The 24,125-nt window shown below is 44.7% G+C and overlaps 2 protein-coding genes across 7 annotated transcripts in view; both read right to left on the bottom strand.

Moving 5' to 3' along the window:
* LOC121816000 (zinc finger protein 264-like) overlaps positions 1–3,502 on the bottom strand; it is a 37,778-nt gene extending 34,276 nt beyond the window's left edge. For all 3 annotated transcript variants that reach the window (XM_042231253.1, XM_042231255.1, XM_042231254.1), the window contains exon 1: positions 3,353–3,502. In XM_042231253.1, coding sequence (XP_042087187.1) covers positions 3,353–3,502 — 150 coding nt within the window. The remainder of the gene's footprint in view (positions 1–3,352) is intronic.
* Positions 506–22,916, bottom strand: LOC101104520 (zinc finger protein 805). Of its 4 annotated transcripts, none has more exons than XR_009596458.1 (5): positions 22,652–22,916; positions 19,833–19,959; positions 15,829–15,924; positions 4,542–9,848; positions 506–3,420 (listed from the first exon to the last, which is right to left on the bottom strand). XR_009596458.1 is itself a non-coding variant. In XM_027978868.3 (4 exons), the coding sequence occupies exons 1-4, from the start codon at positions 22,682–22,684 to the stop codon at positions 8,218–8,220; spliced, it is 1,887 nt and encodes a 628-aa protein (XP_027834669.1). In that variant the 5' UTR covers positions 22,685–22,916; the 3' UTR covers positions 3,679–8,217. The 4 variants fall into 4 exon arrangements, 1 of the variants encoding a protein (XP_027834669.1); XR_009596457.1 differs by having other exon boundaries at positions 7,596–9,848; XR_009596459.1 differs by having other exon boundaries at positions 7,873–9,848.
* Positions 22,917–24,125: the final 1,209 nt, after the last annotated feature.

Here is a 24,125-nt window from a genome sequence, read left to right as displayed (position 1 = left end):
GAGACCAAAAAATAGGCAGAGGGGAAACAAAAACAGCAAGTATATGCTTAAAACATGGATCTCCAAATTAAAAAATCACAGTAGACAGAAACTTCCTTCAAGCCATCCATCTGGTTAGAACAAGGACAGAAGCATAATGAGGTGATCTGATTAGAGGCCTATGCTCTTCACACTGCTTCAAGGAAGGCAAAGTAAATTACCCATTTATAATTTAGCTTAGACTATTCAATTGTCAGGTATGTGACATACCTGTGAACAGATTACAAATCTTTAACCATCAAATTTCAAGGATGATGTCACTGACCCCAGAGGCCGTGGGGCATCCCACAACTGAGACAGGAAAGGTGGTCTATGGGTCAGACCCTGAGTACAAAGGGGAGCAGCATGTACAACCAGAGACCAGATTCGTACAGGTCTCCAGTATCACGCCTCTGTAGAGGGCCCTCCCAGCTGAAAAAAACCCTCCCATGACCATCTCAGTAAAACTCAAGACAGGTCCATGAACTTGACTAAGCCTGCAACAACACAGTCTTTAATCTCTAGTGATGCACATTTAACAACGCAGGAATTATAACCCCATATTCGTTAATCTTCTCTTTCTTGAAGTCAAAGGCTACAAGTTTCAACAGTAGGAAGAAAGAATAAAGGAGAAACTGTTGACATATGTGCAGTGGAAATACATGGCATTAACTTGGTTGTTAACATCTCTGTAGAAATCGAGGCCAATACAGGGAATATTTGCAAGTCAAATCACTTGGCAATGTGTCTAAATAGATAAAAGATTTATTGAGAGGCATGATTCTTTCTCACCAGATAGTCTGTATATTTTGTCATCATTAAACCCTGAACACGTGTAGAATTTCTGCTGTGATATAACTATTGTTACAATGATTTATATATATTTAAACCTTCACCTCAAAGCTATGACTTATTCTTGTCATAGCAAACTGTATTTGCTTAGTATTTGTTAAAGAAATTTGAACTTCTTCCCTATTTTGGTATCATTTAAGTCACTGTGAAAGTGAGTTGACATGCAGTCTATCCTTCGAACTTCACAGTTTGCCCTTGGCTAAAGTTTAGGGACTTAGACTTTGGGATGTTTGCTGTCATGCCCAGACAGGATGAATGGCTCAGTATAGGTACTGTCTCTGTATTTTGCTGCTGACCTGCTATGCTTCTGAAGGTCAAAAATGCTACGTTCCAAGCAGAGTGCCCAGTAAAAATACTGGGCTCTGAGGTTGTAATGAGTTCCCCCAGGAGCCATTTCACACACGCTCTTGACATTCACCGACACAGCTTAAACTGAGTGCTCAGAACTCCAAGGCTTCCCTGGTGGCTCAGACGGTAAAGCATCTGCCTGCAACGAGGGACACCTGGGTTTGATCCCTGGCTCAGAAGATCCCCTGCAGGAGGAAATGGCCACCCATTCCAGTACTCTTGCCTGGAAAATCCCATGGATGGAGGAGCCTGGTAGGCTGCAGTCAATGGGATCAGAGTTGGACATGACAGCAACTTCACTAGAACTCCTAAAGCTCGCTCCTGGCTTCCTCTGGACTCCAACCCTCGTACCTTTCCCCTTGTCTGAGATCGCTTTGTCATCTTTTGCTGTCATAAAACATCAATGTTAAGCATGATAATATGCTGAGTTCTTTGATGTTTTCCTAGTAATCGTAACCTGGATAATCCTGAGGACTTTCAACAGTCACTCATCATGACTCTTACGTCTGACCATTCTGTTCATATAAGCACATGTGGTTTCTCTCTGTGGTCAACAGTATGTCATACACGGTACCCATTATATACACAGCTTTGTGTGAACACTCTGTGAGGGAGAGAGGCAATCAATGTAAAAATACACTGCTGTGTGTGGCCATTCACTAACACACACATATACTGAAGGGAACAAAAATGTTAATGTGTCTGATGAGGGAAACGAAAAGGTTAAAGGAACAGAATTGGACAGTGGCTGGAGGTGAGGATGATGAAAGAAAAATGGCTGTAAGGTGGCTTGGTCAACCAGACACAAGACAGCGGGATTCACTGAGATGTTTCTCAGGCACCTCAAACAGTGTCCAAAACCAAATCAACCTTAGCCTTCTTCGATCTCTCTGCTACTTCAAACTCAAGAGATTATCTATATCTTTGACAAAGTTATGAGATGATGTAAGCACTGATGACTGGATATGGTTTCCCACTCAAACTGAAAGGGTGGCCAAGACGTACTGCAGAATGAGAAACGGGGGTCAGAGATCAACACATATTACTTGATCCATTTTAGTAAAAATGAGTAGTGACAAGGAAAACAAGGGTTCACACTATATGAAGGAATCTGGGGAAGGGATATGGGCATGGACTCTGTAGCCAGCCTAAATGGCCTCCAATCCCTAACCTCATACTTTGTAACAACGGTACAACTTTGGGCAAATTCCTTTCTATTCCTCGGTTTTCATTGTAAAATGAGGGTAATATTACCTACCACATCAACTTGCTAGGAAGGTTAAGAGTTGAGGTGTTTAAACACTCACGCCAGTGGCGGATGTACAGTACCACCACGTGCCGGCCTGCTCTTACAGTTTCTATGGGTGCACCCTCATGGCGCGGATTCTGGCCAAGCAACACGTGCATGGACTCAGTGTGTATGGACACACAGAAGGCGTGGAATTATGAACAATGGACAACAGACATGAGACACAGTCACGCTGGAGACACAGATTTGGGGGAACTCTGTAGCTCACTGAGTGTAAAATACCTTCAATGGGAATTAACTCACTCATGGAACACATCGCAAGTGAGAACACAGTGGCCTTGGATGGAACCCGGGAAGCACACTGTTTAATACTAAACAGGGGCTGAAGACAGATTCTCTGAAGAAGGGCAAGAACTGAGAAACCAGGGAAGGACACTGAAGTCAGAGAGGTGGGGAGCAGTCCAAAGGGGGCTGGGAGGTAGGGGGAAGAGGACAGAAGGGAACTCTAAGACCTGCTTAAGCCAGGAGACCGTGATAGAAATCACCCTTTAGTTGTCACTGGTGTGAGAGGGACATGAGGGGGTGAGGACAGTTAGTGGACTGAACGGTCACACAGCGTGTGTCTGCGAGAGAAAATACAAGGGCACAGCTCAATGAACAAGCGAGGCATAAAGTGCCCGCTGCTGCTGCTGCTGCTGCTGCTAAGTGGTTTCAGTCGTGTCCAACTCTGTGCGACCCCATAGATGGCAGCCCACCAGGCTCCCCCGCCCCTGGGATTCTCCAGGCAAGAACACTGGAGTGGGTTGCCATTTGCTTCTCTAATGCGTGCAAGTGAGGTCGCTCAGTTGTGTCGGACTCTTAGCGACCCCATGGACCGCAACCTACCAGGCTCCTCCATCCATAGGATTTTCCAGGCGCTGGAGTGGGGTGCCATTGCCTTCTCCATAAAGTGCCTAGGGGTGAAGAACACAGGTACAGATTATGGACACATAAGGGAATTAAGAGGGAGAAGTTAAAGACCAAAAACAGAGGCATGAAAGACAGACAGAGGTCCTACACACGTTGGCAAACTGGGGGAATGTGTTCAACCACAAAGAGGAGCAGTGACTGCGGAAGAGGAGTAGCCCCTACTCTTCAGGTTGTGACAAGTCTTACTGAGCAATGAAACCTCACACACAAATCTCCCCTGGGGAACAGAACTCTGAACAAGCTGAAGGTCGCCCAGTTTTATTTTCTTGAGAACTATTTATGGATAACAACAAAGAAGACGGCAGGTCTTCCATTCCTCCAGGTAATTTAGGATTTCTAATAATTAAGATAAACTACCAGAGACCAATGACTTTGGACTACAAGTTTTGCTGTGTTCTGAGTCCTTCTTTGGCATCATAAACTAGGCAAAGAAATAGAAGATGTATAAAAGAACAAAACAGAAAATCAAACAACTGAAAAATTGAAAAACCAAAATGAAAATTCACTGGGTGGGCTCAATAGTAGATTATACATGAGAGATAAGGAATCAGTGAGCTCAAAGAGAGCTCAATGGAAATTAATAAATATAAGCAACAGAGAAAAACACCCTGGGGAAACAAAAGGTACAAATCTGAGGGTCCTATGGAACAAGAACAAGAGCACACCATTCATGTTACTGGAGCCCCTGAAAGAGAAGGGCTGAAAAAACTCTTTGAAGCACAACTAAAAATGTCCTAATTTTTCAAAATGGCATATACTACAAAATTTTAAAAGTTAAGCAAACACCAGGCAGGATAAGCCCCCCAAATGTTATGGCAGGTTGCATCATGATCAAGCTTCTGAACTCTATATACAAAGAAAAAATACTCAAAGTACTTGACAAAATGGATATAGTACAGATACAGAAATAATGAGTCAAATGGCAGCAGATTTCTCATCTGAAACCATGGAAGACAAAGGAGATGACTTGCCTTTCAAGCACTAAAAGAAAAGCACTGTTGACCCTGAATCCTATAGCCCACAAAACCACCCTTTGGGAATGAAGGAGAAACAAAGACATTCTTAGAAGAGGGAAAACAAAAACATTTGTTACCAGAAAACCTACCACAAAAGACAGGCTACAGGTGTTCCTGGGGTAAAAAATTTAAAAAGAAAACTGTTCATGGAAGAAACCTGGGATTTTAAGAAGAAAGAAAAGAACAATGTAATGAGTAAAAGTAAACAGACTGTGCTTCTTATGAGTTTTGCAAAAGTGGTCTGACAGCTGAAGCAAAAAAAAAAAAAAAAAAATCCAATATGGTGCTCAGCATACAAAAAGGCAATACTTTATAGACAGTTACATTAAAGAATGAGGAATAATGTACCCAATGGAAGTAAGTCTCTATATGTCAAAGTGCTAAAGTGTTGATACTGTACACTCTGATATGTATGTATAATAGAATACCTAAAGTAACCACTAAAAAACAAGACATATTCTCAAAAACATCACAGATATACCAAGTGGAATTCCTAACATTAAAGTAACTCAAAAGAAGGCAAAACAAACAAAAGTACCTCCCAAAACCAAATAACAGGGCAACAAAAACCAGGTAACAAAAACATCATAAAATGTAAGTGTAAGCCCTGAAAATATCAATAATTATTTTAAAGTTAAATGACCTAAACATACCAATTTTTAAAAAGAAATCAGTAAAATGGACATTAAAAAATGAGGCAAGTATATGCTCTTCACATATTACATTACTTGCAATGTAACAATATAGATAAGGTTGAAAATATAATTATTATGGAAAAATATAAACCATGCAAACATTAACCAAAAATCTCAATAGTGACTATATTAATATCAGATAAAGTATACTTCAAAGCAAAAAAATTTCACAGGAGCAAAAAGAAAACAAAGAATAATGATAAAAGGGTCAATACAGCAGGATAACATAGCAGTCCTAAATGCATCTGTACCAAGTAGCAGAGCTTTGAAATGCAAGAAGTGAAAACTGATAGAACTTCAAGGAGGAAGAGACAGTTCTAGAATTAAACTCCAGGACAACACCCCCCTTTTCAGCTATCGATAGAAATTCGAGGCAGGAAATCAGCAGACAAAATCGGGGAAACCTCATCAATGAACAGGACCAGGAACACACACGTACAGACTCCACCCAATGACAGCAGGACACACATTCTTTCCCAGCAGCCTTATTGAGCATTCAAGATAGACTATATCTCGGATCATGAAACAAACCACAACAAATTTAAACAGTCAAATCAAATATAAAACAAATGAAATCAAAAACAAGAAGAAAGCACAAAATACTCCAAACACTGCAAAATGTAACGACATACTTCTAAATGATCAATGGGTTACACAGACAGTCCTGAATAAAGAAATATTTAGACCTGGATGAAATGTAATTAGAACATAATAAACTACAACAGTACTGAGGGAAATTTATGGAATTTAATGCTTATATTAATAAAGTGAAAAAAAAAAAACAAAACCCTCAATCAATAATCTAAGCACCCGCCTCAAGAAACTGCAGAGGAAAATAGTACCAAAGCAAATAGAAGAAATGATGTAATAAGGATCAGGGGGGAAAAAAATCGGTGAAATCAGGAAAAGACAGAGGAAAAAATGATATAAAGTGCTGTTTTTTTGTAAATGATTTTAAAAATTGATAAATGTCTGAGAAGACAAAGATAAAAGAGAACACATTTCCAACATCAGGAATAAAATATGGGTTATAAATACAGATTCTGCTGCCATCAGAATGATAATAAAGGAACACTTTGAACAAATAAGAACATTTAGATGAAATGGGACAATTTCTAGAAAAAGATAAACTATAAAAACGTATCCAATATGAAATAGAAACTGAATAGTTCCATACATATTAAATAAAATAAATAAGTAATTAAGAAGCATTCAAAAGGAAACTCTTCAAGACTAAATGGTTTACTGGAGAATACTACCAATCATTAAAAGAACACACCAAACCAATTCTATACTATACACTGTCTTCTGAATAATAGAACACCTTTTAACATACGTTAAAAGGCCAGAATCACCTAGACACCAAACTCAGACAATGACAATGGAAAAAGAAAGAAAAAAAAAAGAAATAAATAAAACTACTTAATACGTACCACTGTCACTCATAAAATGAAAGGAAAACTTCCTCAACAAAATACCAGCATATTAAATACAGTAATATATATAAAATTAACTGTACTCCATGACCAAGTAGGGCTTATTCCAAGGATACAAGCCTGGCTCAGCATTCAAAACTCAAATAAACGTAATATATAACAACAGGCTACAGAGGAAAAAAAACACCAAGATTCTATCAGTTGATTAAAAGAAAACCATTTGACAAATTCAATACTCATTCATAGCAACAAAAATTCTCAGCCAATTAGGAATATGGGAAACTTTCTAAGCTTGATAAAGAAAGCTCTATGAAGAAAACCTTACAACTAACACCATAGTTTATGATGAAAATCTGAATGTTTTCCCCCTAATATCAGGAACCAGCCAAGGACATGTTTTCTCACTACCAGTATTCAAAATCATATTGGAAGTCCTAGCTAGTCCAACGAGACAAGAAAAGGAAATGACAGGTATATAGATGAGAAGAAATAAATAAAACTTCTCTACTTGCAGATGATATTTCTATGTAGAAAATCCAAAGCATTCTATCAAAAGAAATAGCAAGATTGTAGGATATGAAAAATATATATATACTAAAGACTATATGGAAGTTGAAAATTTTTAAATCAATGCAATCTATAATTACTAAAAATAACCAAACAAAAAACCCACATCTATATATAAATCTTATAAAAACTGTATAGGACCTATTATTGAGACTTATTAAACAATAATGAAATAAATCAAGAGATAGCAAATAAATATACAGACATAATACATTCATAAACTGGAAGACTCAAGACAGCAAACATGCTAACTCTAAACATATTATTCTGCCAATTTAACTCCATTTCTTTTAAAATTCAATTTTTCTAGTAAACACATAAAACTTTATATGGAAATTCAAAATAATAAGAATGCTAAATCAGTTTTAAATAAGAAGACTGAAGTTTTAAATAAGAAGACTGAACTGGGTAAAGAGGAATCACTTTACCCAATTAAAAGACTTACCATATAACTAGAACAATCAGTAAACCAGGATTAGTACAGGACCAAGAAAAAGTCTGCGTATTAGCTCTTTAAAACCATATAAAAAAGGTTTGTCTTTAAAAAATAAAAGCCTAGTCTTAAACGGTGCAAAACAACATGCCCATTCATATGTGAATTCTTAGCTCCTTAAATATAAAAGTATTTAGTGGCTCAAATCAAAATTTAAGTTCCTTAAGAATAGAGACAGTGTTTTAGAACAAAGATGTTCGATGAAAGGTTCCAGACCTGTCTAACTCACCTTACACTGGATAGCAACGAATGTATATACAAGACACATAGTATAGGTTCTTTACCATGGAAACAAAACACTCTTCCTATCAGTTAACTAAGAAATCTATGACAAAGCGCCAGTTTGGCAAGGACATCTGAAAGAAACTTTTTTGCAGTTCATTTTCTAAGTCTCTCCCTTCTTTTTGAAAAAAAATTCCTGAGATAATAGTGAAATGTAAACTAAGAAGATGGAAGTGCATAACCACTGGGTCTCTCTCCTTGATGAATTCTCACGTGCAGAATAAGGCTCTAGGTTGGGTCAATTTCCAATATGAGTCTTTAGACGATAATTAATATCCTGCAATAGTTTTTCTCACAGGGAAGAAAACTGTGGCGTTTCTCTTTGGTATGAATGATCAGATTCTGAGTAACATGTTTCTTCTGGCAAAAGATTTTCCTCAGTGGTTACATTCAAAAAGTCTTTCCCCAATAGGAGTTCTTGAAGGTTGACTGAGGTTTGCCCACTTGTAAAGGGTCTTCCCACTTCTGTCACACTGACAGGGTCTCTCCCAGTATGAACCCTCTGGTGCTGAGTGAGGGACGAGCTGCGACTGAAGGCCTTTCCACACTCACTGCACTCATAGGGCTTCTCTCCAGTGTGGATGATGGAGTGTCGAATGAGGTTTGTGCTCCAGCAGAAGGTTTTCCCACACTCCATGCATTCATAGGGCTTCTCTCCACTGTGAATCCGCTGGTGTCTGGTGAGGCCAGACCTGCGGTTGAAGGCCTTCCCACATTCCGTGCACTCATAAGGCTTCTCTCCAGTGTGGATGCTGAAGTGCCGAATGAGGTCTGCCCGATTGCTAAAGGCTTTTCCACATTCTTTGCACTCAAAAGGTTTCTCGCCAGTGTGGGCTCTTTTATGTAAGATAAAAGTGGAACAGTGGGTGAAGGCCTTTCCACACTCGGTGCACACATAGGGCTTCTCCCCAGTGTGGATCCGCTGGTGCCTCTTGAGGTATGACCTGTGGTTGAAGGCCTTCCCGCACTCGAGGCACTCGAAGGGCTTCTCCCCGGTGTGGATGACGTAGTGGTGAATGAGGGCTGCGCTCTCACAGAAGGCTTTCCCACATTCACTGCACTCATAGGGCTTCTCCCCAGTGTGGGTCTGCTGGTGCCACATGAGGTATGACCTGTGTTTGAAGACCTTGCCACACTCGAAGCACTCATATGGATTCTCACCACTGTGGATGATGTAATGTCGAATGAAACCCGGCCTATCTCGGAAGGCTTTTCCACATTCTTTGCACACAAACGGTTTTTCTCCAGTGTGGCTCCTGTTATGCAAAACAAAAGTGGAGCGGTGGGTGAAGGCCTTTCCACACTCACTGCACTTGTAGGGCTTCTCCCCACTGTGAATCCGCTGGTGTTGTGTCAGGTGCGACTTGCGGTTGAAGGCCTTGCCGCACTCCATGCACTTATAGGGCTTCTCTCCGGTGTGGACCATGTGGTGTTGAAGGAGATAAGTGCTCTTACTAAAGGTTTTCCCACACTCTGTGCATTCATAGGGCTTCACTCCAGAATGAATCCTCTCATGTCGAGCAAGGAGGCGTTTCTTATTAAAAACTTTCCCACACTCATTGCATTTGAAGAGACTTTCCTCTTCCTGAATCAGGGGATCTGTAACTGATTCACAGGAGTCACGGTCATGGACAGCACCCCCTGGAGGGACTGGCTCCTCTACGATCCTTGAACACACACCACCAGCTGTCCCTAAGCTGCCAAGTACACAGCTTGGATTCCCAGGGAGCTTCCCGTTCTGGGGTTCTATCTCTGGTCTCAAGCATCCTTCATGCCTTTCCAATGGCTCTTCTTGATCACTGATTTGGCCCAACTGGGAGTCCTCTGAAACTCTTTGTGTTAGCTGTTCTTGGACTGAGGCTCCCTCAAACAGAGATGGCTCAGAAGTGGTAGATTCTCTGGTCTTGGGTTTTCCTTTGTCACCTGAAAGAAATTCAACATACAGAAAGACCTGTTAATGATGCCAGCATGGAAGATCAATATTTCAGTGTAAAAACTGAAGATGAAAATAGTGCCTCTGTGTCTGCCATGTTTCCCTACCTCTGAATCCCAGGATAACAATTTATTTCTCTCCTGATCTTGGACTGTTAAAACTTTGAAAGAGGGGCCCAGAGGAGTGGCTGTGTGAGGGGATGGGGTGCTGGAAAAAGACACAGTCAATTCCAGACTGGATAGTTATGCAAATAAATAATGCCTGTGGGTCCAGACAGTTTATGCTGAAGAGATGACTCAGTTCAAAACCTGAAAGACCAACTATATGATCAGAAGGCTAAGGTTTGAGCCATAAGATAACAACTAGGAAACAGACAAAGGGAAGGCAAGGCACTGAGTCACACAGGCACTGACTTAATCAGTTGTGTTTATGTAATGAGACTCAGTGGAATTCTTATGTTGGCAATACTCCATGCATATATTGCCATACATCAATGCCAAGAGGCTAATGAGTCTGATGATGGTAGCTAATGTCTAGAAGCCCTCCAAAATCTGTTAAAAAAAAAAAAAATCTACTGAAAACTTACTGGACAAAGGCTTTGCAACAACTATCTTATAAAAGCTCAAGGAGTGAAAGAAAGATACAGAAAAAGTCAAGAAAACTAGGTAAAAACAAAATGGAACTCTCAATACAAAGAAAGAAAACCTAAAAAGAAATGAAAAAGAGGGAATTCCCGCAGGTTCAGTAGTTAAGACTCCAGGCTCTCACTGCCAGGGACCCAGGTTCAATCCCTGGTCAGAGAATTAAGATCTCACAAGCCACAAAGTGCAGTCAGAAAAAGAAGAGAGCAAAAGAAATGAGAAGGAAACTCAGGAGCAAAAACTTCATTAACTGAAGTGAAAAACTCACTGGAATGATTCAAATGAAAATTTACATAGAAAAAAGAAATAATCTGCCAAGTTGAAGATAGAATAATGTTAAATATTGAGTCTAACAAACAGACAAAAAGAAAAGATTGAACAATACTGAGTAGAGCCTAAGGCACCTGTGATACACTTAATGAACCAACATACTCACTGAGACATTCCCAGAAAGACAAGAGATAAAGGATCAAAGACAGCATCTGAAGAGCTGAAGACGTCCCAAAATGGATGAAACATCCAAGAAGTTCAATGAATTCCAAGAAAAATAAACTCAGACACACACTGAGGAAACTGTAAACAAACTTTTGTAAGCCAAAGAAAAAGTATAGCAAGTATGAAGCAACCTGTTATATACAAGCGATTCTCAATACGATTATCAGATTTCTCATCAGAAACCTGGGAGGCCACAAAGCAGTGGTTCAATATATTCAAGTGTAAAACAAACAAAAAGTGTCAAGTAAGAATCCTGTATCCAGCAAAACTGTCCTTGGAAAGAGCAAGGAAGAAATTAAGATGTCTCAATATACAAAAGTTGGAAGGGTTTGTTACCATGGGGTCTGCTCTGTAAGAAATTCTTCAGGAGGACTTCCAGGGTCAAATGTAAGAACACTAGCCAGTAATTCAAAGCCATATGAAGAAATAAAGAGCTTTATAACAGTAAATACATGGGCAGTTATAAAAGACAGAATTATTTTATAGCTCTACATTGTGTATTTACATGATTTAGAAGATTGTTTTTTAAAACTGTTAACCTAAAGGCTAGTATTATTATAACTTTAGTTTCTAAGTCCATGTGTAGCTTCCTAGAAATTTAAAACACTAACACATTTAAAAGCATTAGCAGTTTTAAGTTTCTAGACGTACAACACATAAAGATGTAGTTTTGTGACACAAACACTTGAAAGGGGCAATGGCAGAGCTGTAAAGGATTTCTGTTGTTGCTGAAGTGAGGCTGGTATAAAATCATATTAATGTTAAAACTTTAATACAGACATCAAATAAAATCCCATGATAGCCATAAATACCTAGAGAACGTGTGCAGAAGGAAATGAAAAATGAATTTAAATGTTTCACTACAAAATATCAACCAGACTATAAAGCAAGAATGAGAATACACACAGAAATCAAATATCAAAATGACAGAAGTCTCTCCATATCAACAATCACTTTAAATGTAAATGGATAAGCTCTTCAATTAAAAGACAGAGATTAGCAGAATTGAGAACACACGATCCAACTATATGCTTTCCACTAGAGACTCACTTCAGATACAAAGACACAAACAGACTGAAAGTCAAAAGGTGGAAGAAGATTCTGTACAAATACTAACAAAAAGAGAGCAGACAAAACTGTCTACATTAAAATCAGACAAAACAGACTTTAAATCCAAAAAGATTACAAGCAACAATGAAAGATATTATATAAGTAAAAGCTATAATACAGCAAGAAAATATAATTGTAAACAACTATATAATGAAAGAACATCAAAATACATGAACCAAAGAATGAAAGAATGGACGAGAGAAAAGACAACACTACAAAAAAAATGGAGACTTCAATATCCCATTCTGAACAATGGAGAACACAACCAGACCAAGGATACGTAAAGAAACAGAAGACTTAACATAAACCAACCGTATCTAACAGATACATACAGAACATTCTACACAACAACAATAGCATACACATTCTTCTCAAGTATACATGGAACATTTTCCAAAACAGACCACAGGTTAAATCACAAATTAAATCTCAACAGATTTTAAAAGATATCAAACAAAGTATGATTTGTTTCCAATGAAAACAAAACAAAACACCAAAACTTACAGGATGCAGTGAGTGCAGTTGTTAAGAGGGAGATTTGTAGCTATAAACACTTTCAGTGAAAAACAAAAAAGATCTCAAGTCAACAGCCTAACTTAACAACTTTAGCAGGAAAAGAAAGACAAATTAAACCCAAAGTAAAGAAAACAGGCAATGGAAAAATAACAGAGAGTCCAAGAAATACACACACATGGGTTCTGGGGAATGGAAGAGAAGGGAGGAGCTCACAGTAAAAGCAAAGAATATAAATTAAATGGAGCTAGAAAAATGAGTGACACATTGGAAAGAAGAATACCATCTTCCTGTCTCACACTGTCCTCAAATTCCACCTCACACCAGAAAGAGTTAATGTCAGGTGCCGAGCTTAGAACATCTTATAATGAGAACATCTTTTTGATATTAGGGATGAAACAGCACCCGTAACTGATAAAAGTATCAGTAACGTACAAAAATCCCTAAAAACAAAAGTCAAAGTTAACACTTGGCATTTTCGATGAACTGACATTTCACAGAAGAAAATACAGTTGTTCGTCAGTATCCACAGGGGAATAACTGGTATCAGACACTCCTGTTCAACACCCAAATCCAAAGATGCTGAAGTCCTTTACTTAAAATGGCAGTTTTTGAACATAACCTACACACATCCTCCTGTGTACTTTAAATCATCTCTAGAGTGCTTGTAATATCTAATACAATGTAAATGCTATGTAAATAACTGCCAGCACAAGGCAAACTTAAGTTTTGCTTTTTCGAGCTTTCTGGGATTATTCTTTTCCCCCAGTCTCTTCAATCCCTGCTTGATGAATCCAGAACCTGCAGATGAGGAGGACAACTGTACAAATGGGCCGATAATTACATGATGAGAAGCTAAAGCTTGTGAACAATTAAGGAAATGCAAGGCAAGCTCACCTAAGACACAATTTTGTCAGTTAAGCAAAAATAAACGTGCCTGAGAGCATGAAGGACAGAACAGGACATGGTCAGTGGAAGCTAGAGAATTCTGGAGAGGCAGATCTCTTTTAGAAAACCACTGCAATTGTCACCTAAGCCTGGAAGTCTGCACAGGCTACAAGCCAACAATTTTACTCCTAGAAATAACAAAAGACAGGCCTAATCGTGAGCAAGATGGCCAATACATACGAATGTTCTTGGCAGCACTGTTTGTGAGGGACGAAATGTAAACAATGAAATGCCCTAGAGAGTGGATGAATATGGAACAGGAATATTTTTTTATTTACTTGCTTCAAGTGGAAGAAACGTGGGCACATTTTTCTGTTGAGTAGACAAAGGATAGTTACTAAGGGGCTTCCCTGGTGGCTCAGAAGGTAAAGCATCTGCCTGCAATGCGGGAGACCTGGGTTCGATCCCTGGGTCAGGAAGATCCCCTGGAGAAGGAAATGGCCACCCACTCCAGTATTCTTGCCTGGAAAATCCCATGGACAGAGGAGCCTGGCGGGCTACAGTCCCTGGGGTCTCCAAGAGTCGGACACGACTGAGTGACTTCACTTTTCACTTTTAAAGTTACTAAACAAGCAGTAAATAAGAAATACTTTCCCTAAAAGGTGTAACCTAGACTCTGGTTCAAGAACTGGCCATGAAGTGTGCCAAGATCTCTTCCGCCAGGTGAAAGGAAAACTACAGCCTGGGAACCTGAGTGCAGAAGGGCTGAGGACCAAGCAAGAGTTTACTGTGGAGACTTGCTGACACCCCAGGGTCATGCGCCGAGACATCTGCACTGGGGAGGCAGTCACTGTCGGGACGGCCGGATGCAGGGCTGCTGGAGGTGGGGGCGAGGGTCTGGGGAGGCTTCCAGTCTCCAACCTGCGCGGACGGCAGGACCATGTGCTCGAGCGTGGGAGGGGAGGAGTGAGCACCGGGATGGGTTCTCTGCCAGGCAATGTGCTCATTGGCTGCCTCTGAGATCCTCAGGTGGAGGTGTGTGGAGAGCAGGGGGCAGAGGCTGGGAGGCCCCTCTGAGGGGCCGCCGAAGGCCACACACAGACGCTCACAGGCCAGCCGGGCCACCGAGTGACTAGGAGTGGAAAGAGCACGCCTCTGCAGCAGCCCCAGCACCACACGACGGCGCCAGTGCCCTCAGCAGCCCAGACGAGGGCACACAGGACAAACGTCACTGGGAGGCTTTACCCAACAGGAGGGGACGGGCGACAGGGGACAAGGGAGGGCTCCTAAGTGTCTGAAACCATAGTTCGGGAAAGGGGAAGCAGAGGAGGGCTGGAGAGGCGCTGGGAGGGGAAGACGTGAGCCACACTGCTCATCATGACTAAGGGGACATGGCGGTACCAGCAGCTCACTTCCCACGAGACACCGACTACGGCACAGACCCTGTGCTGAGCGCTTTTATGTTCTAAAACTGCAACCCCCAGCAACCCCAGGACAGAGCGACTATCGCGACTGGCGCCTTCAGGAGCAGACCCCCCTCACCAACCTCCTGCTCCTCTCCTGGGACAGAGGGCTCAGTCACAGCTCCCTGCCCACCCCGCCAGTGTGGCCAAGAGCCCAGTGCCTTGCGGTGGAGCCATCAGAGGGCTGGTGTTTATGGGAGTCAGAGCAGCGTCATTCCCCCACTTCTCTGCTGGCTGCAGGGGGTCAGGACTACCTGAAGTCACACACTGACGACAGAACAAGCCCGCGGCCCCAAGCGGCCGTGTGCTGCAGAGCTCCCCGTGTGCTGCAGAGCTCCCCGTGACCCGCAGGGCTCCCCGTGTGCTGCAGGGCTCCCCGTGACCCACAGGGCTCCCCGTGACCCACAGGGCTCCCCCTGTGCTGCAGGGCTCCCCGTGTGCTGCAGAGCTCCCCGTGTGCTGCAGGGCTCCCCGTGACCCACAGGGCTCCCCATGTGCTGCAGGGCTCCCCGTGACCCACAGGGACCGGGCGTGAGTCAGAAACAGCGCCTCCACGTGCTTGAGCACCGAGATGCCAGAGTCCCTCTGACACAGCAGCCAGGCTGTAACTCACCCGAACTTACGTGCAGACACAAGGAGATCCCGAATTCCACTGGGACCACCGAGTTCATGGTCGGCACCCAGGCCTGAAGCCCAGGACACATCTGAGCTCGTACACCGCTGTCCTCGGCGAGGACAGAGGAGACTGGGATCAAAGGGCTCTGTGGCTTCCAGACCACTAGAGGCCCCAACAAGACGCCTCCCAGGGAACCAGGGCCAGCGGCTTCCGGCAGGGTCTCTGCCCACAGCTTGGCTCCTACCTGGACAGGTGCTTCGGGAGAGGTCTCTCTTCACCGTCCACAGCTCCTGCCCGTGCTCCAGCTGGTAGATCAGCTCAGGTCTGGGGACAGGACACCCTGGGCATGGAGAAAAAAGGAAGACACGGGGGCTTCTGTGAAAACTGGGAAAACCTCTCAGTCTCGTGTGAGACTTCAGGATGTGGACCTCAGAATGAAGCTGCTCCCAGGCACACAAAATGCGGAACTGCGACCCAAAAACCAAAGACATGCCACACTGCCAGGGAGCTTTTATTCCTGATACTAAATCAAAAGCTAATATACAGTTAACAATCATAGTCAAAGGACTGTGTTCAAGCAACTTAAATGCACTACATTACTTCAAAATTGAAATAAATTTATGATGTCATTCAAACAACTGACATATTTAAAATATTGACTCTTTTCGTTCAAAACAAGGTTACGTGTCTCCATTGATTAGTTCTGTTTTTAGAACACAAGCAAAGTTTTGTATCGTTCTTCCTACAGACCACAGATGAGTTTATCCTAGGGTTTCCTCACAGCATTCTCAGCAAGTACACATTACGATCAGCACTTTTTCTTTTCTTAGCCATGTACGACCCTAGTTCAGTGACCAGCGATCAAACCATCACCCTTTGAATTGGGAGGGCAGAGACTTAATCATTGAACCACTATTTTTTTAAAAATTAAAGTTCATTTACAATGTCATGTTTGTTTCAGGTATACAAGAAAAGTGATTCACATACACAAATACCCACATTGCTTTTCAGATTCTTTTCCATTATAAGTTATTATAAGATATTAAATATAGTTCCCTACGCTATATTAGAACCTTGTTATTTATCTATTATTATATACAGAGGTGTGTATCTGTTGATCCTAAACTCTTAATTTATCCCTCACCACACCTGCTTTCCTCTTTCGTAACCATAAGTTTGTTTTCTGAGTCTGTGAGTAGCACCATTTTATAGATAAAAATCATACAGAAAGCAACAATCAGGCAGATAATGTGATCTGCCAAAGAGCCCACAACTGGTGAACAGCTGGGCTGACACGGAGCCCAGGCCTAACCATCTCGGCTCTGTGTGCTGTTCCACCACAAAGCTACACAAGCCTGCTCCCGAAGGTGCTGAGTCCAGGCCTGAGACGATGACAATCCTGATGAGTAACGACAGGAGCGGTGGTGGTGAGGTTCGCAATGCTACCCTGCACAAAACCTGGTCACTCAAGGCACTGTTCTGACCCTTTCCAGAAAGTGACCCACTTACCCCTGTTGCAGACCTGGGAATTAAACTCCACCTTACTCCAGTTTACCAGGGAGAGCCCCGAGGCCCAGACGGGGTCTGTAATTGCCCAGGACCACACAGTTTTTAAGGTGCAAAGCGGGGACTGAGCACCAGAGTCTGGCTCTGACCCTGGTCTCCCCAACACCACACGGAGGAGGAAACAGCAGACACCCCTGAGTGGGGCCAGCATTCTGAGGCCAAGTGCGGGGCAGCTGTGAGGGAGGGATGTGAGCACCAAAGTGCAACCACTGGGAGCAGGGCCAGAGAGGGGCAGACTCAGGAGACTTCAGCATTTCATGAACTGGGAGAAAATAATAAAACCGAGACTTCTGCACAGTGACATGGTCACATCTACTGCCATCAATATTTCACTAAAAGAAGGATTTTTACATCAAAGGAACCCCACAGAGGACAGCTTCATAAAGTGAAGGTATATGTTCCTTACTGTTAAGGTTCCACTGTACGAGGCTCACCACCGAAGCCAAATTCCCCTGACTCTGCTGAGGGCCAGGCGAGCCCGAGGGTCACACGGGAGGAGCAGGACAGTGCCCGGACTGGGCCTGCTGTGCGGTCAGTCAGCGGCCAGGGTGGGCTCTGACTAGTATTCACAGCAACACCGGTGCTACAAGTGACGCGCTTCTTCTGTTTCTCACATCCCTTCAGAAAGGGATTCCTGCACAGCCCTGGTGAGTGGGATACAGAAGCCCAGAGGCTGACAAGCTGATGATAATTCAACCTGAAAATGCAGCCCAGGGACCCAACAGTGAGGGTTAAGGGCCAGCGAGCTTGCACCGCTGCTCAGGGATGCCCCCCCTGTTGAAGAGGGGAAATCAGCAACAGCTGGGGGGAAGAAGAGTTAAGTACGGAACCAGATTTTCCCTAAAAAATCAGGAGGCAGGAAAAAGAATAAACAAAGGCCTTCCTCAGGGCCGTTCCCAGTGCCCCTGATGAAATGTCCATGAGCCTTCAGAAACGGGGCTTCTCAGCCTCTGGACAACAGACATTCAGATCCAGAAAGTTCTTTGCTGAGAAGGGGAGAGAATGTGTCTCCCCTGCATAGTGTAAGGATGTGTGGAGGCGCTCCGGGTCTTCACTCAGTAGGTGCCTGTAGCAACTCCATCCCAGCGGTGACAACCTATGTCTCCAGATGGGGCCAAGTGCCCCTGGGGAAGGAGAACTGCTGGCTTAGAGGATATAAATCAGGTGACGGGGAGAGCTAGAGTGATGGGGAGGGGCTGCTAAGAGAGTTTATGGTCAGGAAACAGTTGGTGAGGAAGCAAGGTGGCCATGTGCAGAGAGGAGATGGCCATGTGAGAAGTCGAAATGCCCAAGAGCACCCACCAGGAAAACAGAACAGCAGCTCAGAGGCCTGAGGCAAACATGTCAAGTGTGTGCGGAAACAGCAAGACGCCAGTGGGCCCGGAGCCGCGCGCGCGGGGAGAGCCTGGGGAGCCGGGTGGAGGGATCCGGGGTCCATGGTGGACATTTTTGTTTAATTTTGTTATAAAGTATCTAAATATGTCAAGCTTTTCCTGATTTTGTTCAACCTCCTCTCACTGACGCAGAACACAATCCCAGGCCTCCAAGAACACGCCTGTCTCACCGAAGCCCTGGCTTTACAGCCCTCCCTTCCCTCAAACTGAGCGGCATGACGGGGCCGTCCCCGAGCTGCTGTTTCTCCACCGTGGCTCTCCGGCCCGTGTGGACTGGGTCATCCTCGGCTGAGCGGGGCTGTGTCCACCCTCTGGTGCTGAGGGGCATCTCTGGACTCATCATCAGACCCTGGGACCACCCACCCCCACAGGTGACGGGCAGACGCGGCTGCAGACGCTGCCCGGTATCTCCTGGGCACAAAATCGCCATATGCCGAGACGCGCTCCTCTCCCAGCTTCTCCTTCTCGGACCAGCAGACGATCCCGGCCGAGACAGGGTGAACATGAGACACCCGTGAAGGCGCAGGAGGACAGAGAAGCCCCCTGACCGAGACCCTGCAGTTAGACAGGACCTGCTGGCACTGAAGGCAAAGGCCTCCTGGGGCCCCGGCTGCGCACCCTCTTCCTGGAGAACAGCCTGTCATCCACATCCTGTGCACTCGGCTGTAGGGGACGCTTGGGAACCGGTCTCATTCGGTCCGCTCCCTCTCTGGAATGTGGCCGGTCTGTGCTGGGCCCTGGGCTGAGAGGCTCAGGTGGTCACTTCCGCCTCACGGACACCCCCACCTCCACCCCCGCCAACCAGAGCCCTGCGGCAGAGAAAGAGCAACAATATAAACACACAAAGCAGTAGAAACAAGGCATCTGGGAGCCCTGGAGAGCAGGGATTGGTGTGGTCACTCCTGTCAAACTTGCTGGGGTCCAAAAACCATTCTGAAAAACAGGGACGTGAGCAAAGCCAGAGAAAGCAGCCAGGACGGGAGACTCAGAAGCCAGGGTGGAACCCTGGTTCTCCTATTTCAGTCCCATGTGGCCCGACTGGAAATGCTGTCTTTGGGTTCTGCTGAACATTCATTTCCTTCCACCACTTTCTAAGAGCCAAAGGGGAACTTTATTCAAAGAGACACAGAGACAGGAAGCAAGAGGAGGTGACTCTCAAACGTGAGTGAAGCTGTGAGGAAGCAGGAGGGAGGGAGGATTCCTGAGTCCTTCCTGACAAGACAAGATGGAGCTAGGGTCTGGGATGAAGGAGGTGGCCAGGGCCGGCACAGCAGAGCGGGGGCCTTACCCAGAGACACCAGGAGGCCGCAGTTCTCCAGCATCACCTCCCGGTACAGGGTCCTCTGGGCAGGCTCCAGATGCCCCCACTCCTCCTGGGTGAAGGTCACAGCCACGTCATCGAAGGTCACAGACAGCTGGAATGTCAAATACAGATACTAGCATCAGCTTTGGGACGACTCGGTGGGATCAGAGCTTGTCTCTGCACCGCTGGTAAAGGAGCAGCAAGGTTGAGGCCCTCATCACCGGGCACCTCCTCTGCACTAGGCTGGAGGGGAGGTGGACAATGCTGTGGACATAACACAATACAGCCCTACTTCAGAGATACTGGGAGTGTGGTTCCCCAGCACTCCAAAAAATCAAGTCACATGATGTTTTTGGCTTCCCACTGCAAATAAAAGTTACGTTTAGGACTTCCCTGGTGTCCAGTGCTTAAGAATCCACCTACCAATGCAGGGGACACGGGTTTAATCCCTGGTCCAAGAAGATGTCGCATGCTTCGGGGCAAGTAGACCCGTGTGCCACAACTACTGAAGCCCGTGAGCCCTAGAGGCCCTGCTCCGCAACAAGAGAAGCCACCGCAGTAAGTCCACGCACAACACCAAAGAGTAGCCACCCTGCTCGCTGCAACGAGAGAAAGCCTGTACAGCAACAAAGAGCCAGTGCAGCCAAAAATAAATAACAGTTTTCCAATGCTTACACCGGACTGCGGTCTACTAAGGGTGCAACAGCACCATGTCTAAGACAATACTTTGGATACCTTAATTAAAAAGTACTTTATTGCTAAAAAATGCTAACCATCATCTTGAGCTGTAACCTTGTTGCGGGTGGAACATCTCAACTACTCTAAGAACTACCAAAATGTGACACAAAGACACCAGGAAAGCAAATGATGAAAAACTTGCTGGATGCAAGGTTGCCACAAACCTTCAATCTGCAATAAAAACAAACAAAAAACCACAGAATCTACAAAGCACAATAAAGAAAAGTATGATCACAGTGTAAAAGAGAAGCCTCCTAGGCAGGAACCCTTGGAAAATGACAAAAGTCAATGAAAACAACACTAGGACTAAGAGATGCAGACAGAAAGGGTGCTTCAATGTCAGAGGAATGCATGCATGGTGATAATAATAATACAAATAATGTTAAGAACAGCAGTAGGGGCTACCCAGGTGGCTCAGTGTTAAAGAACCCACCTGCCAATACAGGAGACTCGGGTTCAATCCCTGGGTCAGGAAGATCCCTGGAGAAGGAAAAGGCAACCCACTCCAGTATCTTTGGTGGGAAATCCATGGACAGAGGAGCCTGGCAGGCTACAGTCCCATGGGGTCACGAAGTGTGAGACAGAGCTGAGCAACTGAACAACAACAACCTGAGCTTCACTGGTCCTGCTAGTTGCCTACCCCATGCTGAGAGCATTATGTCATGTCTAAAAGCAACTAAAAGGACTTCCCTAGCTGTCCAGTGGCTAATACTCCACACTCCCAGTGCACAGGTCCCAGGATCAACCCCTGGTCAAGGAACTAGACCCCACATGCCACAACTAAGAGTTCACGTGCCGCAGCTAAGAACCTGCATAGCCAAACAAACAAACATTAAAAAAAAAAAAGCAACTAAGCCCCTAGCTCTCAAGTCATCATTTTCACCAGTGACTCCTAACTAAAAACACTCCACAGAGTCTGCCTTGTTCATCTTACTCCCACCACCATATACTGGACACATTCTGCACCTTCTCCTGAAACGTGCAGCAGATGCAGGACCACATCCCTGTATGATCAGAACCACTAAGGAAACATAAACAATTTAGCCACCCCACTCTCAGATGAAGAGCCCTACTACTGCAGACCCACCATTTAAACGCTCCAAGACATTGGCTCACGGTTTTTTCACCTTACACATTCAGTGCTCACATCTTTGTGTATCAAGTGTTGTGTTTTGTTTGCCGCACTGCTCAGCTTGTGAGACCCTAGCTCCCCAACCAGGGATCAAACCCAGGCCCTTGGCAATGAGAGCGCGGAGTCCTAACCCCTGGACCAGCAGGGAATCCCATTAGTTTTCTTGAGTTAATACTTCAATTAAAGATGTGGAAATTCCTAATAAACTGTTCATACATAGGAATCCTGCAATATTACTCATTGCTGGTGTTAGATAAACTGTGATCACTAGGGACATTTGGGGCAGGTAGGTAAAGAGAAACAAAATTAACCTGGGCCTCAACAATGACTATCAGATGATATGTTTAATTAATTAAAACTCTCTAAGGAAGGGGACAGGGGACTTCCCTGGTGGTCCAGTGGCTAAGACTCAGTGCTCCCAATGCAAGTTCCATCCCTGGCTAGGGAACTGTGATCCCACATGCTGGTGTACCTAAATAAAAAAATAACTCAAAACTCTCTGGCATATAATCCAACAGCACCCTCCATGATTGTTTAAGCGTGCACCTATGGATGGGCTTTCTCTGGTTGGTCTAAGTTAGAAGTGGGGATACAACTGTCACTGCTTCTCCTCCTGGAAGCTCTCTCTAGAGATAGGAATTTGACTTCAGGCAAGTCTGACTTAGACTGGGCAGGACTCCTGGGTTATTGACTGTAGATGACGGGCTGGGTTCCTAGGCAGGTTATTTGCCAAAGCTTCAATTTTATACGCCATCTGTTTCCCATTTGTATATTCAGGCTTGCGCGTTCTAGGACTAGAGATAAAGTGAGTGACGAGCCAGCTCCACTGGTCTCACACAAACACAACTGCAGAGAAACTCAATGCCTCTCCTGAATTCCACCCAGCTCAGGAGCTCTCTCCGAATCAGCAACGCCAGAAACACCGTCCACTCACCCGCGCCGGGTCCATCCACGCCGCCGCCATCATGGGCCCCTGAGGAGATCGCGGGACCCGGAGAGGCGGCGACAGAGGCGAGTCCCGCGGGTTCAGCCGACCGCCGCTCGTTCCTTGCTCTGGGTGAGGTGGCCGATCACGCGGAGGCTCACAGCCAGCTCGAACGCGCGCAAGGGAACCCAAGCCACCTTTCTGCTCATTTGCGAAGACGGCACTGGAAGAGGCCACAGAATAGCTTTACCCCTCCCGACAGCTGGCGTGGACCGAGCCGTCGCACGCAAATGACGTCCGCCACCGGTGGGGCCGGAAGTCCCACCTCTCCTCAGGAAATGTCCCCTCCCTGGGCCGTCATTGGCCCAGCGCCTGCTGCAGTCGCGCCGTGTAGCACTTTCTGGGTAATGTAGTTTTTTCTGTGCAGACAATAGGCAGTGGAGCGTGTTCCAAAGCTGCTCCCAGTGTTCCACTCTGCGATCCCACGGACTGCAGCACGCCAGGCTTCCCTGTCCATCACCAACTCCCAGAGCTTGCTCAAACTTATGTCCATCGAATCGGCGAACCCCATGAACAGTATGAAAAGGCAAAAAGAGCCACTCTACCTCGATGTAAAATATTTAGGAGATCCGAAGCCCCGAATCAGACCCGCTTCACAGCGCGCACAGCTCGGGAGGAGCGAGGTGCAGGTGAAAAACCATGAATCAACGTATTGGAGCATTTTTTTTCTTTTTTCTTTTTTTGGCTGGGCACACTGTTCAGAGTCCTAACTACTGGACCGCCAAGGAATTCCCTTGGAGCATTTAAATGATAAATCTGCAATGATGGGACTGTTCATCCGAGAGAGGAGTGGCCGAATTGTTTGTATTTCCTTAGTGGTTCTAGTCTTACAGAGATGTGGTCCCGCCTCTGCTGGACATTTCATATTGAGAAGAATATTGAATATGGTGGTGGGAATAACAGGGCAAACTCTACATGGAGTGATTTTTAGTCAGAAGACACAGAGGTGAAAAAGATGCCTGCAAGGGTGGAGGACTTCCCTGGTGGTCCAGTAGCTTAGACTTGGCGATCCCAATGGAGGGGACCCGGGATTCCATCCCTGGTCAGGGAACTAGATCCCACAGCTGTAACTAAGAGGTTGAATGCCCCAAGGAGATCAGAGATCCTGAGTGCCCTAAGACCTGCCACAGCCAAATAAACAATTATTTAGGGGGAAAAAAGCACCTGCAGTGAGCAAAGAACATGTTTGAGCTCCCCACTAGGTAGTCTGGATATTTACTCTTGCTTTCGAATTGTGGTGCTGAGGATGACTCCTGAGAGTCCCCTGGACTGCAAGATCGAACCTGTCAATCTTAAAGAACATCAACTGTAAATATTCATCAGAAGGACTGATGCTGAAGCTCCAGTACTTTGGCCATCTGATCTGAAGCGCTAACTCACTGAAAAAGACCCGAATGCTGGGAAAGATGGAGAGGACAGGAGG

Source organism: Ovis aries, chromosome 14 (genome assembly GCF_016772045.2).
Source record: "Ovis aries strain OAR_USU_Benz2616 breed Rambouillet chromosome 14, ARS-UI_Ramb_v3.0, whole genome shotgun sequence".
Lineage (NCBI taxonomy): Eukaryota > Metazoa > Chordata > Mammalia > Artiodactyla > Bovidae > Ovis > Ovis aries.
This window is presented reverse-complemented; position numbering and strand designations above follow the sequence as displayed.